At 40.0% G+C, this 13,109-nt stretch overlaps 1 protein-coding gene across 5 annotated transcripts in view; it reads left to right on the top strand.

Annotated features, from left to right (window-relative positions):
• RASGRP3 (RAS guanyl releasing protein 3) overlaps nucleotides 1-13,109 on the top strand; it is a 109,577-nt gene that overhangs the window by 51,771 nt on the left and 44,697 nt on the right. For 4 of the 5 annotated variants that reach the window (XM_019549701.1, XM_019549703.1, XM_019549700.1 and 1 more), the window contains exons 3-9: nucleotides 2,151-2,253; nucleotides 2,781-2,843; nucleotides 3,183-3,314; nucleotides 8,267-8,414; nucleotides 10,970-11,143; nucleotides 12,233-12,349; nucleotides 12,643-12,918. In XM_019549701.1, coding sequence (XP_019405246.1) covers nucleotides 2,151-2,253; nucleotides 2,781-2,843; nucleotides 3,183-3,314; nucleotides 8,267-8,414; nucleotides 10,970-11,143; nucleotides 12,233-12,349; nucleotides 12,643-12,918 — 1,013 coding nt within the window. The remainder of the gene's footprint in view (nucleotides 1-2,150; nucleotides 2,254-2,780; nucleotides 2,844-3,182; nucleotides 3,315-8,266; nucleotides 8,415-10,969; nucleotides 11,144-12,232; nucleotides 12,350-12,642; nucleotides 12,919-13,109) is intronic. The other variant, XM_019549704.1, reaches the window with a different exon arrangement.

Below are 13,109 nucleotides of genomic sequence, written 5' to 3'. Positions count from 1 at the left end.
TTTAGCAAACAAGTATCTGTTCTTTGACATTGTCCATACTTGGTTCTAGCCCAAAGGAAAACATTAATTGAAAAGGCTGAAGGCAATATTTTTATCTGTTTGTGTGTCAGGAAGAGATGGCCTCTCTTCTGATACAGTGGGCTCAAACACTACTTGTTTGTAATTAAAAACATTACACAATAAATATGGTAATTTTCTTTCAATGCAAGGTGGATGGATATAATGATTTTGAAAATCAGTATTAAGATTAGATAACTGTACCATTGAATTACTGGTATTTAAAGACTTCTCTGTGATTTCTTATAAAAGTATGGATTTATTTCTCCATGTGTTGATTTTGTTTTGCATTGTTGTTACATGGGTCTTTTAGACCTAATTCTGGAAGATTTTCGTATGTGTCATGTAGCAATTGGTAGTAATATGATTTTAGGCTCTCATTTTAATGAACCATTGCCTATAGAAACTGTTTCCATTTATGAGACTCTAGGGTCAATAATATAGTACTTTATGTGTGCCTTTATGAATTGCTATAAATAGAAATGACTTTTACTCTTTTGAAAACAGAAATCACTGATCATGAAACTCAGGTTGGGAAAGGTCATAAACTTCCCAATTTTTAGTTTTATTAAGGAAAATAAATCCTCCTACTGTATTTTGTGGACTCTGACATGCCTTTTAAAGTGGAAAAGGGAGTTACAATAGGCCTTGATTCATGAAAGCACGCAAACATGGGCCAAAGTCCCATTGACGTCAATTGGATTTAAGCAGGTGCTTAAGTGCTTTGAATTAGGATCTTAATTAAAATGAGGCATCTGACTTTTAAAGATCATGACAGCCCTCAGTTTGAATGAGATTATAATATGACTTCTGTTTTGAAGACAGTAATAAATGCCTAAACACTGATGGACATGACATAAATAATAAAGGACTGAATCCTGCAGCTGAATTCAGATAGACATGCCACTGTGTCCAGACCATATCGAGTGTGTGAATCTGGCTCTAAAACAATGATCCCACATAGGACATAAACAGCAGAGTCTGGGCACATCTTATATGTTCAGAATACCACTCTTCCCAACCACCTATACACATTTTTTGTTTACTGAAGTCCACTGTATATGGGCTTCCTCTCTTCATCTCTTTTCTTTCTGATTTACTCTGTCTCATTTACATTTACTCTCTCTGCTACTTCTCTGTAGGCATATCTACATGTGCATTAATGCCTATTTGTATGGCTCATTAAGTTTAGTACCTGTAATAACAGGTACACTAATTTAATGCGCCATAATCAGCACTACTGCACAGTAGCATCAGCATACGTCTTTTAGGTGATGCTAATGTGCAGTAGACTAATTCTACTGTGCCTTAACACATTAGCACGGCTTTTGCCATGGCGTGCTAAGGCACAGTAGAATTAGTCTATTGCCCTTCTAGTGTCTCAAGCATACATGCCCAGCAACAGCCACATTCTTACATTCTTGATTGTGATAGTTGGTCATTGTGACAGTTGTTTTCAATAAATGACAAAACTGAATTTTCTGATGGTCATTTTAAAATTGGATAAATCCGTTGACCTTCTAAGTACTTATGTGTTTCATTAATCTAGAATTCTGATTTACATAAGCACATAATTGGTCACTGTGATCAGTTGGTATCAATGTACATTTTTTGTTCAAAATGTATGGCTTTTATAAAACCATGTTAAGTAGGAAGGAAGACACTTCCCTCTTGAATCAGCAGAATCACTATTGTGCACCTCATAAGAAATATTTATTTTGGAGGGTGGGATATATTTGGAGGCTTTTTGGAGAGTGGAACTATACCTTTTTTCTTTTGGGGAAAGGGGGGCAGTTCATTTGTGTTCCATTTTACACTCTGCTTTTATAATTGTTGGCATGCTACAGCCATTGCAATTTGTTAACTTTAACTGCTAGAAAAGCATTCTTTGTTTGAATTTATGCTTACTACTCAGTTGATATACTTTGTGAGAATATTTTAATGGACAATACTTTGAATACAATTTCATTTTTAATATTAATATATATGACTGCCCTTAAGGGAGGTAATGGATCATGTATATCTGAAAGTTGTTAGGTTTCAGTATTTGAATATTGAAGGCCAGTTGTTTTGAAAGTGTCTCTGTTTTGCAGATGACAAAGGAGGTCTGGGCACCACTCAGTTGCCAAGAACATTCCTTCTAATGCACCGATGGTATCTGTCTTCCACAGAACTGGCAGGCAAACTTCTCTCCATATATCCTTCAAAGAGCCACAAAACCTTCTGTTAGTACTTTGGAAGCCAAGTGTGTCTCTAATATCATGTACAGACTATTTATTAAACAGTGATAGTGTCATCAGAATATGCAGTTCTCCAGTGACTGAGGGCCTATTCCTATGCCCATTGAAATCAATGGGAGTTTGGCATCTAAGCACCTAAATGTCATTTGTGCCTTTTGAAAATCTCCCCTGCATCTGGAAATATCTGTTAATTTCCTTGGTTGGCCAGTTTTTCTGGAAAACAATTTGCCCAGAAAAAACAGACTGTATTGGATGCATGATTTTCCTAGAACAGAAGGTACCACGTAAGAAATGGCATCTATGTGGCCTAAAGACATACTTGTTTTTTACTAGCTGTTATCTCTTTTTTTTAAGTGTAGCACATAACTGTTTGGCTGAACAAGTGCTCAGGAAGTATACTCCATCTCTTTCAACAGACCAGTCAACTACAGAGTAAATGGTGCTGAAACCATAAATATGATTTTTTTTCCTTAACTAGTCCACCTATAGAGATGCCAGTGGGGAAAATTGTGATGAATTCCGTTTAAAAATCTGCTATTTCATGAGGTAAAATTGTAGTTCTATGAATACTGTCAATTCTTATCCATTTTATAAGAGCTTTTTAAACCAGTCAACCTCTACTAATGCTTTTTGCCTGGATGGTGGTGGGGCAAGGGATGCAATCCTGTTTTAAACATAAACGTTCATCTGGAGTTATTCAGCCTTTTGAAACTTTCACTGCATCAAGCATGAACACTTTCTAAAAACTCATGCCACTATTTGGTTTGTATTTAATTCTTTGAAGTATAACACTCAGATTAGTTTGGCACCGCATCAGAAGTGCATCTATGCAGTCCCAGAATGTTGTGCCTGGATCTTTGACTAATCTTTCTCTCGTGATTTCAGATACTGGATTTTGGAATTTCCTGCAGAATTTAACTTGGATCTTGGTTTAATCCGTCTGACCGAGGAATTCCGGGAAGTAGCCACCCAGCTTGGTTATGAGGCTCATATCCACCTTATTGACATCTCTAGCATGTAAGGCTATACACTCTAAAGTGCTTAAGTACCTTTCTTTCTGTGTTTTGTAATGCCAGAGTTCTGCGAAGGAAGTGTTCAGATTGACGATCTCATTTGGGCTTCAGGGTGCCTATGCAAATACTTGGGGATGAGGGCGTGTTTTAATTAAAGTGGTTCCAGGATAGACACTCTCATTAAGATGCCACAGTGTGATATCTATTAAGCCCTCATGCATTTAGAAAGGGCTATGGGATACTCTAACTAAAGCTCATTTGACAAGCTTTAGTTAAAGTATTCCAGGGACCATTTTTAAACCCAAGGGACCTTATACACATGACACTGCGGCAATGCTAGAGTGTTCTAATTAGAATGCAGAGCAGACTCAATTAGAATGGATCAGAGTATGCGTATAGGCACCCAAAATGAGTTAGTGGGGAACACCAGCAAGCAATTTCCAAAAAAGTGGTATTCAGTCCAAAATTTGAAATCACATTTATGATTATAAAGATAGACCTGTATGATTCTCAAGGAAGAAGAATCCTCTCCTTACTGCATTTTTATATAAATCTGAAAGGAATAAATTATGCCCCTGGCCATGTGTGTTCCAAAGTCAATGCTGGTAAGAAAAAAACACTGCTTTACTATTGCTAGAAAGCATTGATCTCTTCACAGGGAAAGAGTGAACATTGCACCAATCATCCCACAGGGCATGGTTAAACAAAGTATGTTTATTATGTATGTTGCAAGTATCACATTTAACAGGGAACCTTAAGATTTTTCAGATTCCTTGTCTACCTTCCAAAAATCTCTGACAATTCAGTTCCTACTCTGAATATGATTATTTCACAGTGTTTGATGCATCTTTATAGTATTTTCCTAACTGTATAATATCTGGAGTGCTCAGTTTTAGCCATACTTTTATTAGAAATATAAATGATAGGGCCTCAAGTTGGAATCTTATACCTTTGAATTTCTAATGTCAGCAAAGAAGTCATATTAGCTATTTTGTTAGTCCATCTGCTTATCAGGTTTCTTTTAGACTATAGAAGACACTTACTGGTGTTTTCTAATGTAAAGAAAAACAGAATGGAAAGAACCTTTTATGTCAGGGAAGATTGTGAGACATTTTTGCAGGAAAGATTACAATGAAATGGCATGAGTGTTGGGTCTTAAAGTTAATATTTTAAATAATATTTTGAATTCTGTAGCTAAAGGTACATTTCTCAGTGTGCTTAGAGCTAGAAGAATTATTACTAACAAAAGTTTAACTTAACCAAAGCATTTTGTTTTAACCCTCCCACCATACTTTTATGTCAGTTTGTTGCAGATTTCTTATTTGAAATATGATTAGTTTTAAATGGATTCTTAGGGCACATGGCATATGTGCATACTGTGCTGTTGTGGAGTTAGCTTCAGAAGTCCTATTTGTGTTTATGTTATGTTATGTTATGTTATGTTATGTTATGTTATGTTATGTTATGTTGATCTCCACATAACTATTTTTTTTTAGTATGGGTGACTGAATCAAAGTCCTAGATCCAAAACCTAGGAATGTTGGAAATTAAACTCCAGATAGTGTGGCTTGTGCTTACTACTATAAATATTTTAGCCTAAGACAGTAATTCTCAGTCAGGGTATTATACACCCAAGGGTGTCATAAGATTCTTTTAAGGGTGCTGCACAATATTTGCAATGTTAGGAATGGAAGTACCCACCCCAGGGGCTGGCAGTTATTTCAGGCAGACAGCCACTTACCAAGTTTTGGCAAGCTGTTAGGGCAGCAAGGGTAGCCCCGCCCCTTGACAGGTGCTCCTCCCCCTGGTCACCATCTTGGGACTGGAAGTCCTACGCCCTAACCCCTGACCTTTGCCACCAGAAATCCCTCCCCTTCCCCCTGAAAATACTCCATTCAACAAGGAGGTTTGCCACCTCAGAACCAGAAAAATACCAAATTATATTCTAAAAATCAAACATCTACTACAAGATGCATTAATCTGATTTCAAAAAAATATTTTTGTCCCGATTTACATGTGTTTGTGTAGTGCAACGTTTCCCAACTGGTGTGCCGTGGCACACTGGTGTGCCGTCAGACATGAACAGGTGTGCTGCAGAATTTTTGAAAAGTCACACAAATAAATGAAACATTTTGTATATATAAAGGGCCTAGTCTGTCTATCTGTAATGCTCTTGGGGGGCATGGCTCCCAGCAAGGAGTAGCTCCAGCCAGTGCCACGCACCACCCCTCCACCTGCTCCGCGGAATGGCGGCAGCAGAGGGCAGCGGGTGGTGGCAGCAATGGCCATCTTACCTGTTGGGGACAGGGGGAGGGAGTGGTGTGCCACAATTTTTTAAAATTTATGTAAGTGTCCTGTGGGATGGAAAAGGTTGGGAAACACTTGTGTAGTGTACATAAAGGTGATTGTATAAGAGCTTAAAATGAAGTCTTACTCTTGTATATTGTGGGGGGGTGTGGGAAGAATGGGTGGGTGAGTATAGGTTGGTGGGGGGCTGTGGGTATGTGTGGTGTGGGTGTGTGTGGGGGGATAGATGTAGGGGTGTAGATGTGGGGTAGGGGATCATGTGGGTGTGTGTGTGGGTGGGTATGGGGTTGGTGAGAGGCCATGTGCAGGGGGGTGGCTGGGGAGGATTGTGGCATATATGGAGGGGGAGGATTTTCCCACAACCCCCCTGGGCCAAATGGGACTCCTGCCTTGGACCAGCTGACTGATTCTGGGGCCAGTCTGGATTGAATCTGTCCAGATCAGGGCATGCCAGAACCAACACACATGGCTGAGCCAGCAGTGTGCTGCTTACAACACACACCCTGAGCTGCCTCCCTATACCATATGCAGAATGTGTAGTGTATCCAACCCATGTGCTGCATGCAGCATATGCTAGGCCTGGGGTTGCTCTGCACACCAGCCCAGACCAATTTCCTGTGCTGCAAGCAGTGCCAGGTCCACCCCAAGCACCATATCTAGTGCAGGCCCTGGAATGGGACTGGCATGTGCTGCATGTGATGTACAGGCTAGACCTGGAACAGCAGATGCTGTACATGGCACAGAAGGTTGGTCCCAATCTGGCTGATAGACCAGCCCAGCAAGCCTCATTCATCCACACTGACACCCCATTCTACAAAAAAACACAGAAGAATATATGTGCCATATCATTCTGCGCTGAGTAACTATGAGGGTCCCTCCTTTGTCAGTACAACATAGTCCTTTTCTAGCTGTTGCATATAAATAAAAGATGCCTTTTCATTTACTGTTCTATTTTTTCTTAGCCTGTGGTCTTTCAGACTAGGAACAGACATTCAAAAAGCCCGAGCCTGAATTGATTCAATCTTTGCAGGTTAGTCTAACCTGGCTAGACTGAACTGGTTTGTAACTGGACAGACATCCACTCTGGACTGAGGAAATTCAGGCACATGCCTGCAGTGGCTCAGGCTAGAAGTTGGGGGAGCACTAAAGCAGCCCTACTTTCCCTTGCACAGCACTTAGCTGAGGGGGGCTGTGGCCAGGCCCCAGCAGGACCTCTGATTAGGGATGTCTGCCTGCACCATCCCAGGCTTTTACCACTGGCTGCTCAAGGGGCAGGAGTGTTGCCTGACCCCAGTCTCCTGCTAGCACTCTGATGCATCGCGGGGTGTGCAGTGTATGCATCTATTGATGATACAGAGTTTTTCAATCTCCCTCCCTGCTTCTTTATACTGTCTGCAGCAAACTGAAAGGCAAGCAAGCCAGCAGGGAGCTGATAACAGTGTTTATCACCTCATCAGCAAAAACAATAGCCTCTCTCCATTAGTTAAAACTCTTCTTAAACAGCTTACCAGCTAACCTGTTGATTAGGTCCAAAATGCCCTAAGGGGTCACTGTTCTGTTCACCTGTCCCAGTGAAATTGGAGATACACACAGACACCTCTCAGCTTTAGCTAGCATACCACATGCCTAGGGTCCATTGGGCTGGGGCCTGTGCTGTGGGAGATGGGTGGGAGGAGGGAGGGGGCAGTAGGGCAGGGAGCATCCAGGCAGACCCTGCTGTACTTGCAGTCTTTGCCAGAGCTGCAGCCAGGGAGCAGAGGGGAGGGGTCATCTCTGCTGCGGAGCAGAGAGCCCCATACAGCACAGAGAGCATGTCAGGATGCTGGGGTGGGCTGGTTTATCTTAAACCAGCAAGGGATTTGGGACAGACATTGCATAAGCCAGTTTGACTCAAATCAGTTAAGTCTGATACTACATTCAACCGGGTTTATCTCAAACCCGTTTCAGCCATTTTCAAATTGGTTTATGTGTACTGAACATCTGTTCTGTTACAGGTTTAAACCAGTTTCTGATCACTTAAAGGGTTTATGTGCATGTCTGTCCCTAGCCTCAGCCATTAAAAGCCAAATAAATTAAATCCTCATGGACTATTATTCAAGTCAGTTTTGGTCAGACCTAAATCTTCTTTGTAATGGATTTTTGTGGGTGATCTCTTTTATTGAACCAACTGCATAGTTGGGAGACATTTAGACACACACTTGAAGTAGATTATCTTTTGCCTGAAAGCATTTCTATATCTCTCCCAACTCTACTATTGGTCTAATAAAAGAGATTGCATACAAAAAGTATTGCCTCCTGCACTTTTTTGGGGATCATCACAGCTACAATATCACTCTAATACTTTTCTAGTTCTTTGTAACGTAGCTGTTAGATCCCCATTAATTATATGATACAATATAGCACAGAAGAGTATATTGTCCATGTTCCCATTATTAATCCAATACTGTAGAGCACTTCAGATGGTAAGCAATACAATCTTATCCCAGAAGTGCCAGCGGCACTTGTCCTGGTGCCCCCACTCCCTGGAGCGCTGCCTGTCAGGGGGTGCACGTGCACCCCTGTGGTCACCCTACACATGGCTATAGCAGATAATGGTTCCCACTAAGAGGTGTGTGGACAGGATATGATGAGCCTTCTTTTCTGTTGCAGTCCCTCCTATGACTGGATGAGAAGAGTCACACAAAGGAAAAAAACTTCTAAGAAAGGAAAAGCCTGCCTGCTGTTTGACCATCTGGAGCCCATTGAACTAGCCGAACACCTGACTTTCCTAGAGCACAAGTCTTTTAGACGCATCTCTGTAAGAAACCTACAGCTCTTTTTTTCATTCACAATGATACTCTTAATAGGGCCTTGCACTTAAACTGAGACTTTATTTGCTTTAAGGTAACACTTGTGCTCCATGACTTCATTGTGCTGTGCAGCTATACCCTTAGGACATAAAACAAGTGCCATTATTTTCCTCCTATTTTGGTATTTGATGTTTAGGGCCTGTCATGTTTCCTGGACACATTAGGGGTACTGTGTTCTTAAAGGAACATTCTTGAGTTAGCGCATCCTAAAACTGACCCCAGTATGAAGCAAAACCGTGACTCCCAAATGCTTACAATAGTCATGGAAGTGTATACGCTTCACCCTGGGAGGGCAGCTCATCTTGGTCTCTATTTGCTCACCCTGCAGATCTTGCATATCCAGCATTTTACTGAATTGCAGAAATACAGTAAAATGTCTTGTGTTGAGTTCCCAAGGAACTAAACAAGAGGGCAGTCAGTATGTCCCATGCTGAAATAAACTGATACCTACTGTTAAGTCAGATGCAAAAGATTTCCTTGAGTTGATATTGGACTAGAATGGCATTGGATGGTAACCAGGGTAAATTCAGACCTGATCTTCTTTCTCTCATCACTAATTCAAACATCTGGAACAAAAGGAAAAACTCAATGACAATGACAACGGAAATCAGAGGAATATTAGAATTGTGGTACTGATGCAAGACTCTCAAAAAGGGGAACCTAGTTTTAACTGTGTTATAAACACTAACTGAAGAACTGGCTTCTTCTTAACAAATATTCGCAGTAAATGCTCTCTTGACCTTGGTTCTTTCCATGGCAAGTAGAAACTATCCTAGCAGGAAGGCTGCTAGACTTAATTCTTCTTAGCAGAAAGACACTGTTGTGAAGAAACTTGGGAAACCAAAAAGAATAGAAGTCCAGATTTTTTTTAATCCTTGATTCTTCAAGAGAGAGAATAAGGAAGTCAATGAGGAGATGAAAAAAAGAGAGACAAGCATGAATAGGGTTTTCCTTAAGATCAAAGTAAAGTTTCTGCCATTCTGGACTCTAAATAATGGGAAGTAATTCTATACAATGTGGGAGAATAAATGTGGGTTATCTGTACAACACTAGGCCTAACGAGGGATGGAAATGATTTGTAGCATGCAAAAGTGCCCAAGAAAAGAGATGGACATTAAATAAATTGTTTAAAGTATATTTTGAAGCTTCTTGGGAATCCCAGAGAGAAAATTGAGACCTTACGTACTGGTGGCTTAAACTGGAAGATTGCAATTTGATATTTATAATAATAGTTAATTTATCTGTTTGAGTCTACTAACTCAGATAATTCTCCTGAACCAGTTAGGGTTTCTGGTACATGGGCTGGAGTCAGCTAAGCTTATGTTTCCCCTACTGTGAGGTATAAGTTGATAAGCGGAGCAAATAGAGGCATGTTAGGTTTTAAATAAAGGTAAAAGTGGCTATTGATAGGGGTAGCAGACAATCAACTAGCAGGGGACAAGTCAGGGAGTTAAGAGAAGACCATACTTCTGTGGATGTAGGTTGAAAGCTAAGCTCAAGACCTAGTGGGTTTCACATAATAAAGGTGGGAAATGGAAAGAAAAGGGGATTGAGGATTGTTGAAAAAAGATTTGGAAAATTATAAGCAGTGAGATGTTGTAAATTTTCAGCTCCTGGAAAGATACCTACTGTACCTGCTGTCAGGTGGTCTCTAAACAAGCAATTTTTGTTCAGTAGACCAAGGAAAAGGCAATTTGGGCTCATATTTTTAAAAACAGTGTATTTAGGTTAGAGTAGGACATAATCTGCTGGAGATCTGGACTTAATCTGTTAGAGGGCCAGTTAAAAACAAATATTTCAAATGTTTAAGTAAGTCAAACACAGTCACAGTAGCTCTGCCGTGTAAAGCAGTATCAATACACTTGAAAAGCCTAGAAATCAGAAACTATAAATCTGGTTGAAATCCCTTCAATGACAATATGTTTCATAAAGGTCTTCTTGGAAAAAAATAAGATAAAAATCAAAATGCGGACAAAGAAATTGGTGTTGTGTTTAGGATAGAAGTCTGACTCCCGTGAATTCTGTGGCAAAAACCATCGATTTCAATGGAACTACGATTTCACTTGTGAGGTCAGCAATGCAATCTGTCAGAATATTGGAGGGTAATTCACTCCAAAAGAATTAAACTGTCATATTCACCTCCTCATAACTTGTAGAAGAAGAAAAGAACATTTATTTTTTCAGTGTCAAGCGGATGAACAATGACAAAAAATGGCTGGAGGGGATAAGTATTGGATAATCTGTAGCAGAAGCTGATTTTATGATGGTAAAGTTCAAGACCTATTGAGTTGCTGTATTTTCTGACATATATATACATTAACAGTAACATTTTATAAACTGCTCATAAAAGTATCTTCATATAATTTAAAGAGGTAGCCCAGGTGCAGTAGGGAAACCTAATAGAAATAGCAATCTCTTGTTTTAAAGGAAAAGTAGCACAAGTATCATGTTGATTGTAAGAGTGCTATGCAATGCTTACCTGTACATTTCTTTCCTTGGATAGTTTATAGATTATCAAAGCTATGTGATCCATGGCTGCTTGGAAAACAACCCTACCCTGGAGAGATCTATTGCATTATTTAATGGTATCTCTAAGTGGGTCCAGCTTATGGTTCTCAGCAAACCAACACCCCAGCAACGGGCAGAAGTAATTACAAAGTTTATCAACATTGCACAGGTAAGATAAATCTTTGAACCATGCTTTGTCTGATAGAAGAAAATTATACATACCATCGCTGCAGAAAACTATTGAGGAAGGTCCATCCACATCTAAAGCATTATTGGACTAGGTGGTTGAGAGACAACAGTTTCCCAGGGAGGGGTATGGCTAACATCACATCCACTCCTCTTTGACTCCCCAGCCAAAATCACCAAGCACTCATGTACAGCTGAGTCAACTTGGAGCTTCCTTTGGCATGAGCCCAGAGCCAGGCTTGTGGTCACGGCTGGAACTTTCCAAGATACCACAACCACTCTGCCACTGTGATTTCAAGCTGTTTCTTTGATGAATATTTTTTTCAGCCGTAGTTATTTCTAGATCAGCATTTTAATGTAAGGCAGTGTTAAGTCCCTTATGATGCCTGAGTAACATGGACAGCCATCTACATGATGCAAATGGCACAAGCTGTTTCCCAAATCCTATTGATTTCTGCATTAAAATCTCTATTTAAGCCAGTTTAAGCATGTGGGCTAATTTGTGCTAGAACAGCATGACTTGGGCATTTGCACCTTGCTTGTTACTTTGTTATTAAAAGCACCTGCAGATGCAATTTAATGATCAGGCTTCTAACCACTCTCCACTTGTCTTCCTACTCTCCACCTTCTGTGCTGTGCAGTAGTAGAGTGGCTACAGCAGTAGACATGGCTAAGGGAGGAAAAAGCACTCAGGGCTTGGAGTAGTAAATGAATACCATACAGATGGACAATATTCTGGCTGCCACATGAGCTGCTGTAGAGAGTACACTTCAATATGTAATAAGCCTTCTCGTTGCTGTTGGTCTTCTGTTGCTTTTCTTGTGTTCTGGGTGCATCTGTTTGCCCATTTTGGTGTGCCCCTGCTCTACAAGAAAATGGAGATATTAAATATTACATATTCATGTCATGTGAAACGTATTCATGTCATGTGTCCCAATCTACATGTCTATACACTTCCTACTGTATTTCAGCAGTGACTAACTCATCCACTTTAACACAGGTACAGCAGTCATCCAGTGTCATGCAATACATTTGCCTAAGCTTAATGTTCATATGTTTGATTCCCATGCAGAAGTTGCTACATCTCCAGAACTTCAACACCCTGATGGCAGTTGTAGGAGGTCTAAGCCACAGTTCTATTTCTCGTCTCAAAGAAACGCACTCTCATCTATCTTCTGAGGTTACAAAGGTACAGTGGGATCCACAGTATAAATAAATATCTTACTGAAAAATCCAGTATCTCATGTATAACCAGTATTTCAGTAAAGCTATATTAGGCTTTAGAACACTTGAATCCCATTAAAGCCTAAGTAAAGAGTTAGGTTGCTCTTGATAAAAACAGTTAGAGTGTGAATATCTTGTTTTTGATTATCTGTGATGGGAAGGAAATGGACAAATTCAGCATCTTGATGTCATTTAGAATAGGTCAAAGAACTGTTATGAATGCTCTTACTGAGTCTTGGATCTTATGGCTGTTTATAGGACTGGAATGAAATGACAGAACTGGTCTCCTCCAATGGAAACTACTGCAACTATCGCAAAGCTTTTGCTGACTGTGTTGGCTTCAAAATCCCCATTTTAGGAGTACACTTGAAAGACTTGATCGCTGTCCATGTCATCTTTCCAGACTGGATAGATGAGAACAAAGTAAACATAGTGAAAATGCAGCAGCTTTCCATGACCTTGAGTGAACTGATTTCCCTGCAGACTGCTTCCCATCATCTAGAACCAAATATGGATTTAATTAACCTGCTAACAGTAAGTGTTACGAAGGTTCCAGCACACCTGTCCATCATAGTTCAATAAGTAGATGAGACTTCATTCAAGTAAAAAGAGCTATTCACATAAAGATGTACACAATTAATTCCTTAATATCTTTTTTATGCAAATGATGATAAATATGACAAAAATACATATCATAGAAAACACTGTAAGTAATGGCTACTTAA

This window comes from Crocodylus porosus, unplaced genomic scaffold (genome assembly GCF_001723895.1).
Source record: "Crocodylus porosus isolate Cpor-Errol unplaced genomic scaffold, CroPor_comp1, whole genome shotgun sequence".
Lineage (NCBI taxonomy): Eukaryota > Metazoa > Chordata > Crocodylia > Crocodylidae > Crocodylus > Crocodylus porosus.
Note: the sequence above shows the minus strand (reverse complement) of the source record. Positions and strands in the feature narration are given on the sequence as shown.